This window comes from Pangasianodon hypophthalmus, chromosome 19 (assembly GCF_027358585.1).
Source record: "Pangasianodon hypophthalmus isolate fPanHyp1 chromosome 19, fPanHyp1.pri, whole genome shotgun sequence".
In the NCBI taxonomy this organism is placed as follows: domain Eukaryota; kingdom Metazoa; phylum Chordata; class Actinopteri; order Siluriformes; family Pangasiidae; genus Pangasianodon; species Pangasianodon hypophthalmus.
The window spans coordinates 1,176,942-1,202,080 of NC_069728.1; the positions used below are offsets into that span (position 1 = coordinate 1,176,942).

The window sequence follows — 25,139 nt, forward strand, 5'->3', positions numbered from 1 at the left end:
GAATAATTTGTCGGCCATGCTAGGTTAGCCAGCTGGTGGGACATCAGCAGGATAGCCAAGTGTGATTCATTTTAAAATATTCTTTACTTATTTCATCTAGTTTGGTTATAGCTGGGTAATCAAAGCTGTGTAAGCTGTTAGCTCCAATCTTTTCTTTTTTTTGCCTTCATGCTGTTTCAGGAGAGTTTAACTGTGAACTTGACCTCTAAGCTAAATCATGGATGCCGGTGGCATAATGCATTCCTGGATGTGACTGGATGCCAGAAATCTCTCTTGTGAAACGTGCTCTTCTCCATGTAGGACATCACATCAGCCATCTCTTTTATCTCTTATTATTGTGAGGAATTTCTTAGCTAGCACGTTTTCGCGAGTCTTCGCTGCATTAGCCAGTCAGCCATCTTGAGGAGTGAACACCAGTGCCATCTTAGCTATACATGTTCAGAGCAGAGAACTTTGGTTTAAATAGGACCAATTGATTAAAAAACATTTTTCTTTTTTTTATAGAGCTCAATACAACTACTACTCAGACTATTATATTTTATATCATCTTAAATGACCTTAAATGGTTCATTGCCTATACATAGTGTGAGCACCTGAGACATACAATGAATGTTTTCAAATCCTGAAGGTTCTAGTGCACAAAGTGTGTTACGTTTGAAGGGTGTACTGTAACATGGTACTGTTATGGACTACTGTACTAAAGAATTTTATATTTGGTGAAAGAAATTGGTCCATCACCCTGTCCATTTTACTTATTCTAACTGAGTTAATTAATTGAACTACTGCAGAACCTAGTAGCCCCTCCATCTGTGTCAAGAAGTTAGAGCTAATCATAGTGCATAAGAAGAGACCACAGCTGCACACCTACTTTATATAGGCTAATATTAAAATGTTCTTGAAGGTGGGACCACCCTTTTATTTATGATGTGTCTCTATAGATTGGGGAAAACCTCTCAAAATCTGTGATTTAATTTCACATAGGCTGGCTGTATAGCTATAGCATTTTGGATAATTGTAACTGGTTCTTCACTGAAATTCTAGTTGGCTTACTGAAATTTTAAAAGCACTTGTAAAACACAGAAGTATAAACATCTCTTTACTGTCAAATATTTTCTACAGCCAGTTGTGTTCAATTTTGTGATGTTCTGTTTTGTGTGATGTGTTTAGCTGCTGGATTCATTTGATATGTAATGTTAGGTATGATTCAGTGCATTCTGTGACAGCCGTTTTTTTAAAGAATAGATTGGCAACTTTCCTAAAATGTATGTTTTTTTAATCTGCAACATGCCCTTCCCCCTCTGCTGGAAAAACCAGGTTCGAGGCTGTCAGTGAAAGTGATTCAGAAGCCATCAGACTCCATTTTGTGACGAGGAGAAAATACAAACTATTCAAGATTAAAAACACAGTGAGTATCTAAATCTAAAGCTATAATATATAAACACACTGAACTGACACTAGATGCAGAAGAGTTTTGTGGGTTTGTACTGAAGTTTTAATGTACACAGGTTGGTTTATGGCTTGATACCGTGACTATTTCCTGTAAGTGAACTCTGTGCTGATACAGGGTTTGATTTAACACACCGATGTTGGAGAGAAGTAAACGTGTGTCCTGCTGTAATCTGGAGAAGGAGACAAGACCTCCAACATGAGTGTGTCTGGAAAACAGGACTTAAAGAAAGACGAGAGGTGAGTTACTTTTCCATTCACCAGCAATAAATACACACCGTCTCATGGGAACAGATCTGTATCTCTAAACACTCACTAGTTAACAGAGGAACTAAACTTTGCTTTAAGATGTTTAATAAGATGTGAATATATCACTGATCTGATGTAAGAACAGTTTAGAGAAATCATTCACTGTATGAGGTATGAGGCGAGTCTCCTGTTTGAATAAGTGTGCAGACTGTAGCTGAATTAAAAAGATGGAGATATTGGTGTTTAATGATGAACACATTGTTTAACAGGGTTTTTAATATAATTATTAATAAATTATTAATCATTGTTTAACAGTTTAATTATTAATATAATTATTCCCTCCATCATTCTAAAACACTAGACTGTGCAGTGTTGCAGGTCTCGGACTGGCAGTGAGGAAAACTGCTTTAAAATTTCAGTTCAGCCTGCAGTCCCTGAGCTGGAGGGTCTGTGGTGCTACAGAAGAACATTTACACCTTGGAAATGAATGACTATATAACTATTTTATTCATTCATTCATTCATTCATTCATTTATTTCTAAATATGTTTGTGTTAGTTAGGAAATCCTGAAATGAGTGAAATATTGTGTTAAGAGAAGAGTGTTAAAGGTTCACTAAATGATTTTTACATCACCTAGAAATTTGCAGAATATGAGTTAAAAAAAAAGGTTTTTAAAAAAAAAAAAAAAAAAAAACACAATGGGCATGGCCTCAGCGTAAAAGTGTAAAAAAAAAAAACTGTTTGGAAATCTGCCTTCCAGGCTAGAGGTTTTTGGCTGGGCCTCGTGTCAGTCATCATATAGACACTCCTAAATGTCCCTTCACTTCAACAAATCCAGTAGATAGATTTTCATCACTCAGAGAGTCGAATAGAGAAGTGCTTTGGATTAACCACCTTGATATTGTAATGGTAGATAACTATATAGCTATGCTAACAATTCTAATAGCAATAGGTTTACCTGACAAATCACTGAGAACTCGTTATAAATAAGTGGTGGTGCATTAAGAGGACTCTTGACCATCCTCATAAATCACTATGAGAGGAATTTTGCTTATTTCTAGTATTATAACTTGGCATTCATGCTGCTTTTGGCTGTGTGAACAAAAGCTAAATGCTAAAATACTAATAAAAGCCACCTGGAGACACAAAGACATGAAGCTGTGAAGCTCACAAATGTAATAAGCAGAGTACCTGTGTAACATGATTAGATAATAATTCATTCAGCCATCCTGTATATAAACTAGCCTATAGCCATGCTAGTCACTGTTGTTAACAGTTAGTGAAAGTGGTTTAGCTATGAAAGAGAACCACAGATGTGCTCCAGCATTGTCCAGCATTGAGGCGTCGAGTGGAACAAAGTCGAAAAAGAAAAAGAAAAACGAGCGAGTCAGAGGAAGATTTTCACTTTATCACCTACTTCTGTATTAGAGCTGTGTGCTGGGTAAATTATAAAGCATAATTAATTAAAGTCAGTTGTTGTATAGAGAGAGAGAGCTCCATAGATCAGTTCCTTATTATTCTGCAGTGTCTTACATTTATGCTATGTATTATTATTCTTACTACTAATCTAGCCATGGGGGTCACAGTCCAGTGACTTCTGTGCCGGTCCCAAGCCCAGATAAATAGAGAGAGTTGCGTCAGGAAGGGCATCCGGCGTAAAACATTGCCAAATTTAATCATGCGAATCGTCAGTACTCTGAATTCCATACCGGATCGGTCGAGGCCCGGGTTAACAACGACCGCCATCGGTGCCGGTGACCTACAGGGCTTCGGTGGAAATTGGGCTACTGTTGGTCGAAGAAGTAGAGGAGGGAGGAGAGTGAGTAGACAGAGAGAGAAGAGGAAAGGTAAGAGTGTAGGACTGAGAATAGGAACTCTGAATGTTGGTACTATGACAGGGAAAGGTAGAGAGCTGGCTGATATGATGGAGAGAAGGAAGGTGGATATACTGTGTATACAAGAGACCAGGTGGAACGGTAGCAAGGCTCGTAGTATAGGAGCAGGATTCAAGCTGTTTTATTATGGTGTGGATAGTAAGAGAAATGGGGTAGGTGTGTTCTTGAAGGAGGAGTTTGGGAGGAATGTTCTGGAGGTGAAGAGAGTGTCAGACAGGGTGATGAGTCTGAAGTTAGAGATTGAAGGGGTGATGTTGAATGTTGTTAGTGGTTATGCCCCACAGGTAGGTTGTGAGTCAGAGGAGAAAGATGACTTTGTAGGATGACTTTGATGGTCTGTAAGAAGAAGAGGTCAAAGATAGAGATAGAGAAGAAAACTAAGTGGTGGAAGCTGGAAAAGGAGGCATGTTGTGAGGACTTTAGACAGAAGTTGAGGCAGGCTGTGGGTGGTCAGGTGCTGCCAGATGACTGGGAAACTACTGCAGAAGTGATCAGGGTGACAGGAAGAAAGGTGCTGGGTGTGTCATCTGGAAGGAGGAAAGAAGATAAGGAGACTTGGTGGTGGAATGAGGAAGTTCAGGATAGTATCCAGAGGAAGAGGTCAGCCAAGAAGAAGTGGGACATGGACAGGACTGAAGAGAGTAGACAGAAATACAAGGAGTTACAGCGCAGAGTGAAGAGGGAGGTGTCTAAGGCCAAGCAGGAGGCATATGATGAGTTGTACACTAGGTTAGACACTAGAGAAGGACAGACGGACTTGTACAGGTTAGCTAGGCAGAGGGATCAAGATTCGAAGGATGTGCAGCAAGTTAGAGTTATTAAGGATAGAGATGGAAGGGTGCTCACAAGTGAATGGAGTGAACAGAGGAGATGGAAGGAGTACTTTGAAGAGCTGATGAATGAGGAAAATGGGAGGGAAAAAAGAGTAGAAGGGGTGACCTCTGTGGAACAGAAAGTAGATAAGATTAGAAAGGATGAAGTCAGGAAGGCTTTGAAGTGGATGAAAAGTGGGAAGGCAGTTGGTCCTGACGACATCCCGGAGAAGTAGTGTATTAGTGCCGATCTTTAAGAATAAGGGTGACATGCAGAGTTGCAGCAACTATAGGGGGATAAAGTTGATGAGCCATACAATGAAGCTATGGGAAAGAGGAGTGGAAGCTAGGTTAAGGAAAGTAGTGGAAATTTGTGAGCAGCAGTATGGCTTCATGCCCAGAAAGAGCACAACAGATGCAATTTTTGCTCTGAGAATTTTGATGGAGAAGTATAGGGATGGTCAGAGGGAGTTGGACTGTGTGTTTGTAGACTTGGAGAAAGCATATGACAGGGTGCCAAGAGAAGAGCTGTGGTACTGTATGAAGAAGTCGGGAGTAGCAGAGAAGTATGTGAGAGTGGGGCAGGACATGTATGAGAGGAGTAAGACAGTGGTGAGGTGTGCTGTAGGTCAGACAGAGGAGTTCAAAGTGGAGGTTGGACTGCATCAGGGATCGGCTCTGAGCCCCTTTCTGTTTGCTATGGTGATGGACCAGTTATCAGAGGAGGTCAGACAGGAGTCTACTTGCACAATGATGTTTGCGGATGACATTGTGATCTGTAGTGAGAGCAGGGAGCAGGTGGAGGAGAGACAAGAGTCAGAACTAGAGGCAGCAGAGCTGAAGATGTTGAGGTTCTCTTTGGGAGTGACAAGGTTGGACAGGATTAGGAACATCAGAGGGACAGCTCATGTTGGACGTTTGGGGGACAAAGTTAGGGAGGCCAGATTAAGATGGTTTGGACATGTTCAGAAGAGGGAGAGTGAGTATACTGGTAGGAGAATGTTGGACATGGAGCTGCCAGGCAGGAGGCAAAGAAGAAGGCCAAAGAGGAGGTATATTAAAAATGTTCTTAACTTACCTCATGCACCTTTATCTTTAACTTTGTATTTATTAGTGTGTGTTGTTCAGCTATGAATACATATAGTCCATATTACAGGATGTGTTTTGTTTGTTCGCAGACCACAAAAGAAGAAATCAAACATCATCAGGAATCAGTTGGAGTCTATATTAATGGTATGTGTGTGACTTATGATGTTTTTATCAATGTGCAGCAGCATTATGGGTAATCAGACAGTTGTAAATATGGTAATAGGCAGAGTTTTTTCTTTTCATAAAATAAAAGCATCTCTCACTGTGCAACATTATAATATTTAGATCTGTTTCTGTGTGTTTCTAACCAGGAGCTGGAACACAAAGTCATCACTCTGATAAAGAATGAGCTGAAGAGATATAAGAAGCTCCTGAGTCCAGATTACCCAGCATGCACTGAGACGGAGGTGGAGGATGAGGAGGATCTATACAGTGTCAGAGAGGGAGCGCTGAAGATCACACTGCACGTCCTGAAGAACATGAACCACACAGATCTCGCTAACACACTGCACAACAGTAAGAGCTCTGAATCATGACTTTATTCCATCAGGTTTACTTTAGAGAGAGGAAATTGTTTTAGATATTAACACTTTTAGTTTTAAGTTTGATTTTAGTATCATGTGCATCTGGTGCTTTTCTGTTCTGTTCGTGGTCCAGCTTGTGGTTACTCTGTACAATGGTCCTGTTCCTTCAATAATATTTAGTACATGAATCAGGAATGAACATCAGCATTTGAAAGAATTTTACATTTTATATTGTGTTCAGTGATTTTGCATTAAAACATGTTATTACTTTGTTTATTAGAGTCTGTGGCCTCTGTGTATCAGCCAAGGTTGAAATTCAACCTGAGAGAGAAGTTTAAAAGAATTAATGAAAGAATCTCACAGCATGGAAGCTCAGCACTTCTGAATGAGATCTACACAGAGCTCTACATCACAGAGAGTTGGAGTGGAGACGTCAATAATGAACATGAGGTCAGACAGATTGAGACAGTGTCCTGGAGATCATCAACACAGGACACATCCATCAAATGTAATGACCTCTTTAAAGACAAGTCCATCAGAACTGTGCTGACTAAAGGAGTTGCTGGAATTGGAAAAACTGTCTCTGTGCAGAAGTTCATTCTGGACTGGGCAGAAGGAAAAGCAAATCAGGACGTCTTCTTCATGTTTCCATTTCCCTTTAGAGAGCTGAATCTGATGAAGCAGCAAAACCTCAGTCTGATGAATCTTCTTCATCACTTTTTCCCAGAAATCAGAAAACTAAGATTAATAGATTGCGACTCCTACAAAGTGGTGTTGATCTTTGATGGTCTGGATGAGTGTCGACTTCCTCTAAATTTCCAGAGCAATAAGAGATTGTGTGATGTGACAGAGTCAGCCTCAGTGGATGTGCTGCTGACAAACCTCATCAAGGGGAATCTGCTTCCCTCTGCCCTCCTCTGGATAACCTCTCGACCAGGAGCAGCCAATCAGATCCCTCCTGAGTGTGTAGACCAGGTAACAGTGGTACGAGGCTTCAGTGATCCTCAGAAAGAGGAGTACTTCAGGAAGAAGATCAGTGATCGGAGCCTGGTCAGTAAAATCATCACACACGTGAAGTCTTCAATAAGCCTCTACATCATGTGCCACGTCCCAATCTTCTGCTGGATTTCAGCAACTGTTCTAGAGAGAATTTTGGGTGAAGCAGAGAGTGGAGAGATCCCAACGACTCTGACTCAAATGTTCACACACTTCTTGATCTTTCAGATCAAACACAAGGACCAAAAGTACCATCAGAAATGTGACCCTGATCCTCAGCAGACCAGAGAGAGTATCCTGGCACTGGGAAAACTGGCTTTCCAACAGCTGGAGAAAGGAAACCTGATCTTCTATGAGGAAGATCTGAGAGAGTGTGGCATTGATGTCAGAGAAGTGTCAGTGTACTCAGGAATGTGTACCCAAATCTTCAGAGAGGAGTTTGGGCTTCACCTGGGGAAGATGTTCAGCTTTGTACATCTGAGCGTTCAGGAGTTTCTGGCTGCTTTATACACATTTCTCTACTTCATCAGCAGAAATGTAACAGAACAACAAAGGACTGATCTGTCTGATCTTTTCACAAAGTCAAACATGTTTGATTTCCTCAGGAGTGCAGTGGACAAGGCCTTACAGAGTGAGAATGGACACCTGGACCTGTTCCTCCGCTTCCTTCTGGGTCTCTCACTGGAGTCCAATCAGACTCACTTACGAGGCTTAATGCCACAGACAGGAAGCAGCTCTCACAGCAAACAGGAAACAGTCAAGTACATCAAGGAGAAGATCAGGAAGAATCCATCTCCAGAGAAATCCATCAATCTATTCCATTGTCTGAATGAACTGAATGATCATTCTCTAGTGCAGGAAGTACAAAATTACCTGAACAGAGGAGGTTACAGACGTCTGAGTGGAATCAAAAAATCTCCTGCTCAGTGGTCAGCTCTGGTGTTTGTGTTACTGAACTCAGAACAGGAGCTGGATGAGTTTAATTTGAGGAAATATGACCCATCAGTTGAATGTCTTCAGAGGCTGCTGCCAGTGGTCAAAGCCTCCAGAAAAGCTGTGTGAGTATTTTTATTCATAAATTTATTACTGCATCTTTTGTTATTTTAATGTAACACCGACCTGCACTGTTTGGATTAATGCTTGTTAACAGTTACTCTAATCATCTTTAAACATCCTATGGTAGTGTTACAGAAGATTGGTTCACCTCTTCTTATATCACAAAATCTTACATCTTGATTTATAAAGTTTTGTCTAAAATGGATGAAAAAAGTATCTATACAAAATAACTTTTTGCATTCCTGATTTTTTTTTATCTTTTCTCTTTTCTACTTATATGAAAGTTGAAGTATGACATTGAACAGAACTTTCCAAATAAAAACAAGAAAAACATAACACTGTCAAAATGGGAACAAGACATCAATAAAAAATTTAAAAAGTAAATATTAAAACACTGTTTTCTTTTAATTTCAGGGGTGCAATTAATGTTATCACCTCCTTTTTTAGGTACCAGTCCCTTAACTTTTATTTGGGCTAATTTCAGCTGAGTTTCACTCTGTCACACTCCTCCATGCTTGTTTTTGTTTTTGTTACAGCACACTGCTAGTAGCTCCTAGTGCCAACCTTAGTGACATAAATCAGCTGCTGAAAAGTAGCTTTTGTGACATTTGGCAATTGGTAATATAGGGGATATAGGAAAATATCTATCAATAGACATTATTCATTATTCTATTTCATTGTTCTATGATATGTATGTATGTTCACACATACCTTGTTCGGTTTGCACCGATCAAACTTTTAATTTAATACTTTAATCTTTTTAATTTGGATCTGTTTAGACGTATGTGAACACTGGACCTGTACTTAGGTCCACACCAAACAACAATCAGAGGTCTCAAGGTGACAGATTTGTAACTGTAAGAGCACAAAGAAAAACACACAACTGTTTTACTGTCTCTGTGAAATTCAACATATAACTCACTGTAAAGTACTAGTACGACTAGTACTGGCATGTTATTAACTGGTAGTGTACAGTTCTATAATTCTTTATTTTCTATAATAAAATGTACTATATCTGCAGTATTGGTTGTAGAAACATGTGTGAACAAGTGAACACGTGTGTTATGTACATGACCTAATGGTCTTATGATAAATTGTCACTGAGAGATTGTGGAGTGCAGAAAGACGTCCCTGCTCCTGTAACTGTGCTGATGTGGTGTCCTGTCCTCTGATTTCTGTGTGTGAGAGAAACACACTGACATTTCTGTTACATGTTCAACTTTAGATGCATTATGGCTGTGTTTGTGTGTTGGAGATCAGTGTTCTGATATTTCATCATTTCTCTTCCAGCCTGTGGAAGTGTAATCTGACAGAGGAAAGCTGTAGAGTTCTCTCCTCGGTTCTCAGCTCAAACTCCTCCAGTCTGAGAGAACTGGACCTGAGTGACAATAAACTGCAGGATTCAGGAGTGAAGCTGCTCTCTGCTGGACTGGAGAATCCACACTGTACACTCAAAATACTGAGGTACACACGCACACACACACATATTAAACTAGAGATACTAGTCTAGCAGCATCACTTTATCACTAAATATTACATGCAGAAATGATTTGTGTGTGTGTGAGAGAGAGACAGATATACAAGTATATATTCATTCTTTCTTTCTCTCTGACGCACACACGTGTCATTTTAACTGATTTTTTTTGTATCTGTAAATTTTAGGTCTTACATTTATAGATGTTTAAATGTTTCTAAAAAATAACTGAAATGTATTTATGAGAATCAGATTTACTTTCTAGATTAATCATATGAATAAATAAAAACTGTGAAACTATGAAAAATTCGGGCCTGCTGCAAAAGGAAAACATGTTTCATTCACAAATTATAACACATTTATTTATTTACTTACTTCCTTATTAATTTATTTATTTTAATTATATAACTTGATTCAACTTATTGCTGAACCAAACATCCTGTGGAACTTTCTGGAAAGCTTTCTTTCTTCTATCTAATTTGACTGATGTAACAACACGGGACCACCAGAAGGACGGAACACAGACACCATGAGGCAGGAGTATGGGGAACATGCTTTTTATTTTATAAGTTGGTGCAGCAAGTAAGTGGGGGTGAAGGTGGAGGTGGCTGGTGAAGTGAGGTGAGGGCGTGGTCGTCCCAGAGCCAAGTGTGGGGAGCAGGCGGCAGCAGCATGGCGGCAGGATATAGACAGCATGGCGGTTGCTCTCACATGGGGCAGAGGTCACTGGGCAGAGGTTTGCTCTCTTCTTCCTCGCTAACGTTGCCCTCTATTTGAGATAGAGAAGCAGAGATTAGTGCACTGCATAGCCTCCCCTAATCTATCTTGAGAGTGGCCTTTTATACTCCTCTGTCTTCTGCTGGAGGTTAGATTGCAGCTGCTGCACTCATTAGTTGCCGGCAAAGTCGAGTTTCCTCGCTCCGCCTTGCAGCCACGTGTGCTCAGGCTGTCCAAAATGATGGGGGTGTTGAACCGGCGCTGTCCGTTCAACACCCTGCCGGCAGTCATGTGAGGAGCGCTGCGCTTCTTTTGCGCGTGGGTTGCCGGCCCATCGTCACAGTACCCCCACTCAGCTCCGAGCCTACTGCTGGCATGTGATGGGCCCAGAGGGAGAATCAACAGGAGAGCCCATCCACATTACTTTGAGTGGATTACTTTGGTGAGCCCCTGCTCGGTGTTGCACAGTGAAATTAAAGTCCTGCAAGGACAGGAACTAACGTGTTTCCCTGGAATTGGTGTCTTTGGCCTTGGCCATCCACTGTTGGAGGGCATGGTCAGTGACCAGGGTCAAGGGTCGGCCAGCCAGCTAGTATCTTAACTCTTCCACATCCCATTTGATGGCCAGGCCCTCCTTCTCAATGGCAGCACACTTCTCGTTAGCATGCTCCTCTCCTTCAAAGGTTTGTGACAGCACCTCTCTCAGTTCCATCTCCGACATATCTGTGTGTCCCATGAAAGGGAGTTTGAAGTCGGGATTTCTCAGGACGGGAGAGCTTGTCAGGGCCTGTTTCAGCATCTTCAAGGTTTCTTAGATTTCCCGACTCCAGGGCACCTGGTCCGGCTGGCCTTTTCTAGTAAGCTCTGAGAGGGGAGACGCAATCGAGGAGAAGTTGGGCACAAAACAGCAATAATACTACACGTACCTCTTTCTTTGTGGCTGGGTGTGGGTAGTCCCTGACAGCCTCCACCTTTTTCTTTTGCAGTTTCAGAAGACTCCTGCTGATGCGGTACCCCAGGTTCTGTGCCTCTGTGAATCCCAGATAGCATTTCTAAGGGTTGGCAGTCAGCTCGGATTTCCGAAGCTCACCCAGGACCTCCCTGAGATGGTGAAGGTGGTCAGACCAGGTGGAGGAGTGGATCACCTCATCATTGATATAATCGGCTGCGTATTGATGGTGGGGCCGCAGGACGATGTCCATTAGTCGTTGAAATGCAGCAGGAGCCCCATGCAGGCCAAAAGGGAGAACCCGATATTGACAGTGGCCGCCGGAGGTGGAGAATGCCATCTTCGGTTTAGCCTCTGGGCTAAGGGCCACCTGCCAGTACCCCTTTGTCAGATTGAGGGTAGAGATGAACCGGGTCCTCGCCAAACGCTCCACCAGGTTGTCAACCATAGGAAGGGGGTAGCTGTCAAATTCCAAAACCTGTTTGAGCCGACTGAAGTCATTACATATCCAGATGCTTCCATTGGGCTTGGGCACCACAACTATGGGGCTTGACCAGGGGCTGATGGACTCCTCGATGGCACCATCTCTAAGCATCCGGCTGACTTGCTCCTTGATTGCCTTACGGCGGGCCTCAGGGATGCAGTAGGGCTGCTGCCTGACCACAGCTCCCGGTGGGGTTTTAATGTTGTAGTCCAGCAGCTCTGACATCTCCTGGCTTTGGTCCGGGGTGAGCTCCTCTCCTCAGTGGACCAAGGTACACTCCGAAAGATCTGTAGAAAGACTCGCAAACGCAGACACCTCAAGGACAGGTTCAGTCCATTTCGTCATCAAATTGATATGATAAAGTTGGGTGTCGGCGCACTTACCTGGTTGCTGCAGGCAGTAGTTGACGGTGCTCACCTTTTCAAGGACTGTATAGGGGCCTTGCCAGTGAGCCAGAAATTTACAGGAGGCATTGGGAAGGAGGAGGAGGACCTGGTCTCCGGACCATAATTTTCAGGGTTGGGCTGGTCTGTTGTAGGTTCTCCTCTGTTCTTGCTGAGCAGCCTCCATGTGCTCCCAGATGATGGGTGTCTCTCTGTTGAGCCGCTCTTGCATATCTTGGATGTGATCGATGAGGGAACGGTAGGGGGAAGGCTGCTCTTCTCATGCCTCCCGGTCCACGTACAGCAGTCCTCGAGGTCTCCGTCCAAAGAGAAGTTCAAAGGGGTTGAACCCAGTGGAAGCCCGGGGTGTCTCTCGGACAGCGAAGAGGACGTAGAGGAGGAGAAGGTCCGAGTTCCTCCCCTCTTTGTCTACCACCCTCCTCCTCTTCAACGTTTGGTTGAACCCTTCCATCTGTCTGGGAGGTGGTAGACGGTCATCCTCAGGTGCTTCACCTGTAACAGCCGACACAGATCCGCCATTAGTTTTACATAAAGGACGTAACTTGGTCGGTGAGGATGTCCTTGGGAATTCCAACCTGACTGAAGAGGAGGAGGAGCTCATGGGCGATGTTCCGGGAGGTGGTCTTCCAAAGTGGGACTGCTTCAGGGTATCAAGTGGCATAGTGCATGATGACGAGAATGTGGTTGTGGCCCTGGGCAGACTTCAGCAGTGGCCCCATGAGGCCAATGCCTATACTCTCGAAGGGAACACCGATAATGGGTAGAGGAATGAGGGGTGCAGGAGCAGGCCTATAGGGGGTAGTTCTTTGACACTGGGGGCACTGCTGGCAGAACGCATAGACCTCAGGTGCATGAGGGCATAGTTTGGCTGCATGGAACCAGCAGCAGCTCGCAGGGCTGCCCTTGATGCCCTGTCTTGTAGTACGTGAGGCCCCCTGTGTACCAGGAAGTGGGTTGCTGGGAGTCACTGCTCGGGATTCTGGGACACTCTCTCAATGACCTGCACCTGGCTCCAACAGCGCTTCAGTCAGTCTTCCTCCTTCTGCTCCTGGCTGAAATTCCCCTCCCAGGTGACCTGGGAAAACACAGAGGTGACAGGGGTAGTGGTGATGGCGGTCTCATCTGCTGAGGTTGCCCTGGCATCTCCCTCGCTCTGGACCATGCAGGCCCCCTGGGCCCCCGGCCATGTTGTTCATCCCAGGAACATCCCTGGAACAAAGGCACGGGGAGTTCTGGCATGAGGCCCACAAGCAGCGGCCATTCCCTGGCTTTGTGTCTCATGCTGACTCAGGCCGCTAGTACCTCACGCAAGTCCCCATGCACACAGGTGACTGTCAGGGAGCCAGTGGTCTTGGGGGCGGACAGGAGGGAAGGCCGGGCCAAGGTGACGGTGCTCCCTGAGTCTAGGAGCTCTGCCGCTGCACTGGTTGGAGAGAGGCTGCAGCATAGGAGGATCTCCTTCACCAGGTCATACTGGGCAGCCTTATCAGGGGAAAGTGTGTGGTAGGCCAGCTGGACCTCCCCTATGAGGAAAGGAGTAAGGGAGTGGACCCAGTCCTCCTTGGGCCAGTTTTCATGCTGGGCAACTCAAGGGAGTTGGGCACTGGGCCTCTCGGCAGGGGTTGGAGAGGGGGATTGCAGTATCGGGCAGCCCTTTCCTCAGTTCCAGCAGCTCTTAGGTGGCAAACGGGAGGCCTCAGCCCAGCTCCTGGGTCACCGCCTCCTGCTGTAAATGGATTTGCAGGAACTGTTGGAATACATGGTCCATCTTGATGCCGGGGTCTTTGTTCATGCCCGCATTCTTCACCACTGTAACAACACGGGAACACAGACAGCATGAGGCAGGAGGAAGGGGAACAAGCTCTTTATTTTATAAGTTGGTGCAGCAAGTAAGTGGGGGTGAAGGTGAAGGTGGCTGGTGAAGTGAGGTGAGGGCGTGGTCATCCCCGAGACGAGCGCAGGGAGCAGGCAGCAGCAGCGTGGCAGCAAGACATAAAGAGCGCGGCGGTTGCTCTCAAACAGGGCAGAGGTCACCAGGCAGAGGTTTGCCCTCATCTTCCTCGCTGACGTCGGCCTCTATGTGAGAGAAAGAAACAGAGATTAGTGCACTGCATAGCCTCCCCTAATCTATCTTGAGAGTGGCCTTTTATACTTGTCTTCTGCTGGAGGGTAGATTGCAGCCGCCGCACTCATTAGCTGCCAGCCAAGTTGAGTTTCCTCGCTCCGCCTCGCAGTCACGCGTGCTCAGGCTGTCCAAAATGATGGGGGTGCTGAATCAGCTCTGTCCGTTCAGCACCCTGCCGGCGGTCATGTGAGGAGCGCTGCGCTTCTTTTGCGCGTGGGTTGCCGGCCCGCCATCACAATGAATAAAAAAGCTAAATATGTTTCAGAACAGCAACTTCTTTCCCAAATCAAGAAACTGTTATTTACTATTGACAACAACAGCAACCTAATAATTTTTGATCAGATTTACTTTAGCTTTTGTGTTTGTTACATTCCAGAAAGCTCAGAAAAGTTGACTGGACACACTATCAGAATCTGTTATAAAGCTGGACATGGTACCAGTTACATGAGGACAGATAACATCAGAGAAATTGGCCTATTGACCTCACTGTAAAGTACAACAAGTATTGGCATATTAGCAGTGGCGGCTGGTGGTGATTAGATGGGATCAATATCTCAATAATTAAACTATTAGGGTTGAACAATACATTCTTATATATATATATATATATATATATATATATATATATATATATATATATATATATATATATATATATATTGTACACTATGACTAGTATTAGCCTGTAAATGCGTTGATGTGGTGTCAGGCCCTCTGATTTCTGTGTGTGAGAGAAACACACAGACATTTCTGTTACATGTTAAATTTTAGTTGTATTATGGCTGTGTTTGTGTATTTGAGATCAGTGTTCTTATATTTCATCATTTCTCTTTCAGCCTGTGGAAGTGTAATCTGACAGGGGAAAGCTGTAGAGTTCTCTCCTCGGTTCTCAGCTCAAACTCCTCCAGTCTGAGAGAACTGGACCTGAGTGACAATAAACTGCAGGATTCAGGAGTGAAGCTGCTCTCTGCTGGACTGGAGAATCCACATTGTACACTGGAGAAACTGAGGTACATAAATGATTGTGTGTTTTTTATGTAGCTGTAAATTTTAGGATATGCTTTAAATGTTTGTAAGAAACTGAGATGTATTTGTGAAAATCAGATTTACTTTCTAGATTCTATATCATGAATAAATAAAAACTGTACTTATTACTTGTAATTATAGCTGTTTAGATCTTGTGTCTCTACCTCTATCCATCTCTTTCCGTTTCTCCCTGTCTCTGTCTCTTCTGTCCTCTCCTCCTCTCTTCTGTATGGTTCTGTCAGATAGCAAAAAATGAAGTGAGATTAAACACACTGTAATGAAGCAGTAAAGGACAGTGTTTAAATGTGTAAATGATCTCCAGCAGAACTTTCCCCAGAGCTGCTGAACACACTGTATGAAAAACTCTCTGCTAGAAAAAAAGAGACGTGTTTGTTCAGAGTGGCCTCTCTGTTATTATCTTGTTTCAGAAAGTTAAATAAATCGTTTCCTATGAGCTGAGACACATGGATCTGTCCAAGAGCAGTCCAAGTTTATACACAGGCTGTTCATTTTATATTTTTATCCTGACATTAGAACCTTGTTTTCAGGTAGACAATTTATTTCCCAACTGATGGAAACACCTCATTTCACAATCAGATAAATAAATCAAACACTTCATCGTTTCTCTTCCAGGCTGTGTGAGTGTAATCTGACAGAGGAAAGCTGTAGAGTTCTGTCCTCAGTTCTCAACTCAACCTCCTCCAGTCTGAGAGAACTGGACCTGAGTGACAATAAACTGCAGGATTCAGGAGTGAAGCTGCTCTCTGCTGGACTGGAGACTCCACACTGTACACTGGAGATACTGAGGTACACACACACACACACACACAGATTATCACTTTACCACCAAATGTTACATACAGAAATGATTGTGTGTTTTATGTAGCTATACATTTTAAAATATGATTTAAATGTTTGTAAGAAACTGAAATGTGTTTGTGAGGATCAGATTTACTTTCTAGATTAATTTTATATCATGAATAAATAAAAATTATATTTATGAATTGTAATTATAGCTGTTTAGATCTTGTGTCTCTGCTAGAGGTGTAACACAATGCTATTATCTCTATCTGTTTAGTGCTCAAAATATTTGCAACTGTTTTCTTATTCAGGTTTAAACAGGAAGTGGGTGTGGTCTGTACCAAAGGGTTTTTTATGTGAACCCTAAAACAGTGAAAAAATCATTGCTGTTGAAAAAGAAAACATTTTTCATTCACAATTATAACATATTTATTTACTCATTCATTATTTATTCATTTATTTATTTATTAGCATTTGTTAATTATATAACTTTATTCAACTCCTGAACCAGATGTCCTGTGGAATTTTCTGGAAAGCTTTCTATTTCTTATCTAATGTGACTGAGTAAAAAAGCTAACTATGTTTTAAAACAACATTTTTCCCAAATCAAGAAACTGTTATTTACTGTTGACAACAACAGCCACCTAATAATATTTTATCAAAGTTACTTCAGCTTCTGTGTTTGTTACATTCCAGAAGGATCAGAAAAGTTCACTGGACACGCTATCAGAATTTGTTATCTCACACACAGAGAAATTTAATAAACATCCGGTTTTCACCTGTGGTAATTTATTATACTTGTAGTGATTTGACATATTTTCATAGTTGTGTGTGGGAGATGGAGAGTAAATGTACTGTATATAAAGATTTTGTGTAGTTCATGTTTTCAATGCTAAAACTGAGTGTGTTATGTGTGAGAAGGTTTTCTTTCTTGCAGGATGAGTTACTGCCGTATTACAGATGAAGGTTGTGCTGCTCTGGCTTCAGCTCTGAGGTCAAACTCCTCATCACACCTGAGAGAACTGAATCTGTACTATAATAATCCAGGAGAATCAGGAGTGAAGCTGCTCTCTGATCTACTGAAGGATCCACACTGTAAACTGGAGACATTACAGTTAGTTACTGACTTACTGCCTCTTTACTGTACTGTATTGTATGATATGAAATTATAAACATGCTGCTTCATGGATGATTAGGAATAAAGTAGGAACAGACAAATATCTTCTGTTTAATGCTTAAATAATATTCACTGTATGCTGCATAATATTGTCACTTTTACTGTGTGTTTGTATGTGATGGTGCTTATGCTGATGTTTGTTTACACTGATGCTCTTCTCTGTCTTTCAGAATTAAGTATTATAAACTCACCAGTACTGGCGTATGACGGAAGTCTCACCTCAAAGCTCTTTTCCAGGATAAAGCAGTTTTGGTGAAGCGTTAGAACCCGTCCCACATTTCCAGCAGTTTGCGAGCTGAATCATTCATATTCACATGTAGAAGTTCCATAACAATAACCGTGACTGATCACATCCTTTTATCCACTCAGCTACAAGTTACTTCAGGCTTTAATAACATATTTTACAATCCAAAGTCAAATCCTTCAGCGTCTACACACAACACAGAGATATCATCACATCATCACACTGATTACACAAATACACATCCATGTGTTGTAGCTGTTTATAGCTTATTTTTAGCTTTATCAACATTTGTGTCTCCACTGATCACTGATTCACAGTTGTGATATTGATTTAAATTTTTTTTCCCTCTAAAAATGATTTTCAGACCTCTGTTCTTTGTTGTTAATCTGTTTTTAATGGTAACCATGGTAAGAGCTCTGTTTCTTTAGTTGTTGTTATGGTGATAAATTGACCTCACTTCTATCTGACTGGTTCCTTGGGTCCAGACCAGCAGGGTTCTTTTCCCAGACTTGAATAGTTTTTGCTGAACGATAAGTAGATATTTTCTGGTGAAAAGTACAGAATGGTTCCAGTGGTACCTTATTTCAGTTAAAAAAAAAATACACATTATCTGATTCAACATGAAAATATGTCTTGAGTTCAAAACGTCAGCTCACAATACTTACCATGACCTCACTACTTGTACACATAACTACAATGAACACCTGAAGCTGAAGAATGTAGAAGCAGCTGAAATGTTATGATATCAGATTGTACTGATTTTTTCATCACAGAGAGTCTCATGAAGAACAGAAGCGTGAAATAAATCTCTGCCTTCCTTCCTGCTAATAATCATTATGATGATGTAAAGAGATTAATAATGTTCTTCTCTGGTGATCAGCTCATACCATGCCAGGATTCATTATTCTGTAATCTCACACCAGCTAATTACAGTAAACATGTATTTGAGTGTAAGTAAGCTCTTGTGATAAAATAAGTGAAAGAGCTGAACTAGAAAGTAACATCTCTCACTGCATCTAGGTTTGACTATTTAAGATATTTAAAACTGTAACTGAAAAGCTTGCAAGTACATGCACTGTATGTATTCCTGTCATTTAATACAGTTTTGTATATATGCTGTATACACTCACTATCCACTTTATTAGGAACACTTGTACACAGTCATGCAGTATATTGACAATTTATAACATCAAATATACAATATATAAGAAAATAAGCAAAAAATAAAGGTGTTTTTAATTTATTTATCCTCATGAGATGTTTAGTGTGGGACAACAAGCCTCATTTCTGTTTATTAACATTGACAAGTTTATAAGTGAGAAATTCTCACTTTTATGAAAATGAATAGTGAAAATAAAAATAAAACTGCCTTTCAATTCATTCAAAATAATTTAAAGCATATAAATCAGCATAACCATATAAACTGATAGATTTCAAAAAGCTTAGTGAAGATGATGGCCTTGCTCATGATGAAAAACTGTTCTGAGGTTTTTATTTCTCATCCTGAAGAAGGAGCTGATCATCATTCATGCTGGACAGGTAGAACATACTGAAACTCCTGAGCTCCACACCTCAGTGTACTTTTAGCTAGTTACAGCCATGGTGAACAAAATTTCTTTCTCTGCTCTTCCTCAGTTTAACTCCAGATGGAGTCCAATGTCCTGCAATGTGATGATAAATACGTGTCTGATGGGAAGAACTGAACATTTCCTGGCCCTTTGATGAGGTGAGACACTCTTTCTCCTCTCACATGTTCAATATTTCAGCAGTAATGTTCTGAAGCATATCATCAGGTGGATGAAGTGTGTATGTGTGTGTTTGCAGTAATCCACATAAGCCAGCTGTTCCAACATCTGTCGCAGTGATACGATGCAGAAGGACGAGCTGATGGGAATTATCCAGGGGAAATGTCAGGAGTGTTTGCTACACGTGACTGAATCTGAGCGACACTATTCCTATTTCTTCTGGTTAATTATGGATCGCTTCTGTACTTGAAATGGAATAAGTGCTGGAGTTCGTTATGCTGTAAATAAACAAATCATCTTCTCAATTCAATAAACTTAAGTATCTGATTACAATAGCACTCAACCTTTTACTGCTCCATTCTGCTAGTGACTAAATCATACTTTGCTGAACAAGCTGCTCTGTTGTGTTGACTAATGAAGTAAAATTGGCCAAACTAATGAGAACTTGTTCAGCCAAAACTACCTCAGAACTCTCATTAGCATAGATAAGAAACATACTATGATCAGATGAAGCTAAAATTGAGTTCACTTTCACCGAGTTCACAAAAAAGAAAAGTGCTGTGGAAGCGGGGGCGTGGTCGAGCACCAGTTTGTGAATGGAGGGCGGAGCCGGAGAAGGTGAGCGGTAAGGAACGCACACCTGTGGGGAATTCTACTAACGAGTGCAGAAGGAGAGAGAGAGAGAGAGAGAGAGAGAGAGAATGAATTAACCAGCACAGAGCCGTGTGTGTAAATAAAATAGACCTCTGAAAGCGACAGTGAAACTGGAGAATAAAACCCCTGAGTCGTTCCTAATCCTGCTTCCTGCTTCCTCATTTCCGCCCAAACCCGTAAGGTTTGCTACAGTTAATAAACAGAAAATGAGGCTCAGTGTCCCACAGTAAACACTATGGAGTCTCAGGAGGATAAATAAATTAAAATTATATATATATATATATATATATATATATATATATATATATATATATATATATATATATATATTTTTTTTTTTTTTTTTTTCTTTTTTTTTTTTTTCTTTTTTTGCGTATTTGCTTATATATTGTATATTTCATGTTACAAATTACCAATATACTGCATGACTGTGTGTACAGGTGTTCCTAATAAAGTGGACAGTGAGTGTATACAACATTTATACTAAACTGTATTAAATGACAGGAATGCATACAGTGCATGTACTTAAAGCTTTTCAGTTACAGTTTTTAAAAAATCTAAACATCCTAAACAGTCAAACTTTGACGAAGTGATAGACGTTGCTTACTTACACTCAAATACGTGTTTACTGTAATTAGCTGGTGTGAGATTACAGAATAATGAATCCTGGCATGGTGTGAACTGATCACCAGAGAAGAACATTATTAATCTCTTTACATCATCATAATGATTATTAGCAGGAAGGAAGGCAGAGTTTTATTTCACGCTTCTGTTCTTCATGAGACTCTCTGTGATGAAAAAATCAGTACAATCTGATATCATAACATTTCAGCTGCTTCTGCATTCTTCAGCTTCAGTTGTTCATTGTAGTCATGTGTACAGGAAGTGATGTCATGCTCAGTTATGTGAGCTTACATTTTGAACTCAAAACATATTTTCATGTAGAATCAGATAATGTGTATGTTTTTGTACTGAAATAAGGTACCAGTGCTGGAACTGTTCTGTACTTTTTCACCAGAAAATATCTAGGTATTGTTCAGCAAAAACTATTCAAGTCTGGGAAAAGAACCCTGCTGGTCTGGACCCAAGGAACCAGTCAGATAGAAGTGAGGTCAATTTATCACTATAACAACAAATCAAGCAACCACCTGTTACCATGGTTACCATTAATCACAGATTAGCAAACAAAGAACAGAGGTCTGAAAATCATTTTAAGAGGAAAAAATATATATCAATATCACAACTGTGAATCAATCATCAGTGGAGAAACAAATGTCAGATAGAAATACGGAGCTAAAAATAAGCTATAAACAGCTACAACACATGGATGTGTATTTGTGTAATCAGTGTGATGATGTGATGATATCTCTGTGTTGTGTGTAGATGCTGAAGGATTTGACTTTGGATTGTAAAATATGTTATTATAGCCTGAAGTAACTTGTAGCTGAGTGGATAAAAGGATGTGATCAGTCACGGTTATTGTTATGGAACTTCTACATGTGAATATGAATGATTCAGCTCGCAAACTGCTGGAAATGTGGGACGGGTTCTAACGCTTCACCAAAACTGCTTTATCCTGGAAAAGAGCTTTGAGCTGAGACTCCTGTCATACGCCAGTCCTGGTGAGTTTATCATACTTTATGCTTAAAGAGAGAGAAGAGCATCAGTGTAAACAAACAAGATCAGTATAAACACACACACACACACACACACACACACAAACTGTCAATGTTATATAGTACACAGTGAATATTATTCAAAATCATACAGTACAGTAAAGAGACATTAGGTCAGTAACTCACTGTAGTTTCTTCAGGTTACAGTGTGGATCCTTCAGTAGATCAGTGAGCAGCTTCACTCCTGATTCTCCTGGATTATTATAGTACAGATTCAGTTCTCTCAGGTGTGATGAGGAGTTTGACCTCAGAGCTGAAGCCAGAGCAGCACAACCTTCATCTGTAATACGGCAGTAACTCATCCTGCAAGAAAGAAAACCTTCTCACACATAACACACTCAGTTTTAGCATTGAAAACATGAACTACACAAAATCTTTATATACAGTACATTTACTCTCCATCTCACACACAAACCAATGGAAATATATCTGATCACTACTATTACAGTTACTACAAAAACTAGATATTGCTGCATTTAATAAAATTGTGTATGTGCGTGTGTGTATTAAAACTCTGTGCCCCCTCTCTCTCTCTCTTTCTGTGTGTGTGTGTGTGTGTGTGTGTGTGTGTGCCACAGTGTCTCCAGTGTACAGTCTGGATTCTCCAGTCCAGCAGAGAGCAGCTTCATTCCTGAATCCTGCAGTTTATTGTGACTCAGGTCCAGTTCTCTCAGACTGGAGGAGTTTGAGCTGAGAACTGAGGACAGAACTCTACAGCTTTCCTCTGTCAGATTACACTCACACAGCCTGGAAGAGAAATAATGAAAAATCAGAACACTGATCTCAAACAGTGCATTTTATTACAGATAATAAAGGATTATAGAACTGTACACTACGAGTTAATAACATGCCAATACTAGTTGTACTTTACAGTTAGTTATACAGTGAGTTACAATGAGTGTTGAATTTCACAAAGATGGTAAAAGAGTTGGTGTGTTGTTCTCTTTGCTCATACAGTGACAAATCAGTCACCACGAGACCTCCGATTTTACAAAGACACTGGATCAGGTGTTTGGTGTGGACCCGAGTACAGGTGGAGTCACATACGTCCAAACTGATCCAAACTAAAGAGAAAGTTTGATCTGTCCAAACCAAACAAATTTAGGTGTGAAAGCATCCTTATTCTCTCTCATGTGTCCCTCAGTGCAGACAGGGCTGTATGATATGGTGATATAGTGATACATATTGTAGGATGAGAAAATAGAATAATGAATAATGTCTACTGAAAGATCTTTCCTGTATCCTCTGTATCAGCAATGCCGTAAAAGCCAGTTCTTGGCAGCTGATTTAATTCACCAAGGTTAGGGATAGGAGCTACTAGTGGTGTGCTGTTACAAAAATAAGGCTCCTGAGTGGCACAACAGAAAAGCTTTCATCCTATTTTCCAGAAATCGTGAGTTCAAATCCCAACGATGCCACAGCCATCATTGGTCTGGAGTCCCAGTGAGCAAGTGAGTCCATTCTCTCAGGGAGGGAGGGGTGGCATACTCTCTCTCCCCTATCAATCACAGTGATACTAACTGATCATGGGCGTCTGTGAGCATGAGCAGTTTGAAAAGATGCAGTTGGCGTAAGACTGAACTGTAGGGTGGGAATCAGCCATAACTAAATTAGGGAGAAAATTGAAAAAAAACAAAAAACAAGGAGGAGCATGACAGAGTGAAACTCAGCACAACACTGTGTCACACAGAACAAAAGATACGGAACTTTTACCTAAAAGGCAGAGTATTTTAATATTTACTTTTTATCATTTGTATTCATATTGTTATGTTTTTTTGTGTTCTCATTTGTAATAGTTCTGAAATAATCCATATCATGAAGATTTTTGCCCAGTCCTCAGTGCAGCCATAATGTGTTAGTGTAAAAAGTGTTTATTTGAAGATGATTAGAGTAACTTCTAACAAGCTTTAATCCAAACAGTGCCGTTCAGTGTTACATTAACATAACAAATCATGCAATAATACATTTATAAATAAAAATACTCACTCAGCTGTTCTGGAGGCTTTGACCACTGGCAGCAGCTTCAGAAGACTACAAACAACACAAATACAGCAAGAGCACTGACACGGCTCTCCTTCAACTCGGCCCAGAGGCCTTATATAACATGATACTCTGATGGCTGATGTTGATTTTAGTGGATTTGATTCCTGATCGTCTTTCTAAAACCTCATTCCTGATCCCAAAACAGTGACAGAGGCTGTAGGAATAACATGAACATATGGGCAAACTAGTAAGAATTTATTTTTCTCTATATCGCTGTATATAGTTTTGTTAGTTTGTGCGTTTGTGTGTCTATTTTCCCTTCTGTCTGTTTTCATGCTCTCTCTCTCTCTCTCTCTCTCACACACACACACACACACACACACACACACACACACAGAGGCAGCGTCACACACGGGGGTGGGAGGGGTGTAGAGTAGAATAGAACGGTGGGCGGACGCTGGAATTTGCCGGCGTGTTTGTGATTGGTCCTTCTGCCACAACGGTCTCAGCCAATCAGAGAGCGGCTGTGTTGCTCTATCACGGAGAGAGGAGCGCTTGTTATTTCGGAGTTGTTCTTAAACCGGATCTGAGCAGCAAAATGAGTGGTCGCGGAGATTAAGACAGAAATCCATCATTGGAAAGCTGCTGAATTATAAAACTAGGATTCAAATAAGCAAGACCTTCATATGATGTAAACTGATGTTTTTAGCTGCCATTTTCCCTCCCGACAATAAATGCGGAATGAAATGAAACAAGCTTTGCGTTGGCTTTATCTGGGGCAATAACAGGGAAGTAACGAACCGGGAGCTTTTCTACAAACCTACAGCTTCTGCTGGACTTGGGGCCATCGACATAGCGCTTCAATTAAAGGATCCTTCTGTACTAAGCAATGACAACTTTTTAAACTTTGTTTTATTAAACGCATCAAATCCAATTAACCTCTTCTTAAAATAATGAGGATTTTGTAAAGTTGTGGGGCGCATGCGCAGTTCTACCTGCAGGTGGAGTCGATTTGGAAGCTGAGGGGAAAAGCATATTGTTTGTTCTAGTGTTTAATTGCTTAATTGGTTAATTGGTCAGTTTACATTAATCAACCGTGTAACAGTCATATTAAATGAGTTAGCGTTACACAGTGACAGTGGATGTGGTGGGATTATAATCAAATTGCTGGATTGTGTTGATGGAAATTAGCAGTTTAACATTTACTAGAATCCGTGTATCCTCCGTTCATTCCATATGGGAGAAAAATCAGAAAAAAATGAAAATCTTAAAGCTCTGTTTTAACCAAGAAACTACTTTACCTCGCCAACATTAGCGAAGGTGACCGGCAGGGGCGCAAAGACGCGGGGAAGACAAACACGTTCATGAGGAGCCTTAAAAAAAAGATTAAAAATATTAAAGGCATCTTTAGTAGGACATTATTGTTTTTGTTCACATTTTAGTTTTGAGAAGGAAGAATGAGAAAATGTAAATGTAAGCGCGTTGTGAAGCTCGAGCGAGAGGTGACGGTCCTCTGTGCTTTTTAATGTAACTAGGATTGTAATATTTCTGTTCTTTATTAGGACTGTGATTGGGACACAGCCCACATTTCTGAGCGTGATGCCTGAAGACA

At 41.2% G+C, this 25,139-nt stretch overlaps 1 protein-coding gene and 1 long non-coding RNA gene across 2 annotated transcripts; one reads left to right on the forward strand and one right to left on the reverse strand.

Moving 5' to 3' along the window:
• The first annotated feature begins 1,328 nt into the window (after positions 1-1,328).
• LOC128321780 (NLR family CARD domain-containing protein 3-like) lies at positions 1,329-10,640 on the forward strand. The gene is made up of 6 exons (XM_053242345.1): positions 1,329-1,405; positions 1,565-1,686; positions 5,582-5,636; positions 5,804-6,008; positions 6,297-8,047; positions 10,413-10,640. Exons 2-6 carry the CDS (start codon positions 1,646-1,648, stop codon positions 10,638-10,640), a joined length of 2,280 nt encoding a protein of 759 aa, XP_053098320.1. The 5' UTR covers positions 1,329-1,405; positions 1,565-1,645.
• A 9,871-nt stretch (positions 10,641-20,511) lies between these two features.
• Positions 20,512-23,870, reverse strand: LOC128321735 (uncharacterized). The gene is made up of 3 exons (XR_008305284.1): positions 23,531-23,870; positions 21,671-22,291; positions 20,512-21,511 (listed from the first exon to the last, which is right to left on the reverse strand). It is a non-coding gene; the product is annotated as an uncharacterized LOC128321735 (long non-coding RNA).
• Positions 23,871-25,139: the final 1,269 nt, after the last annotated feature.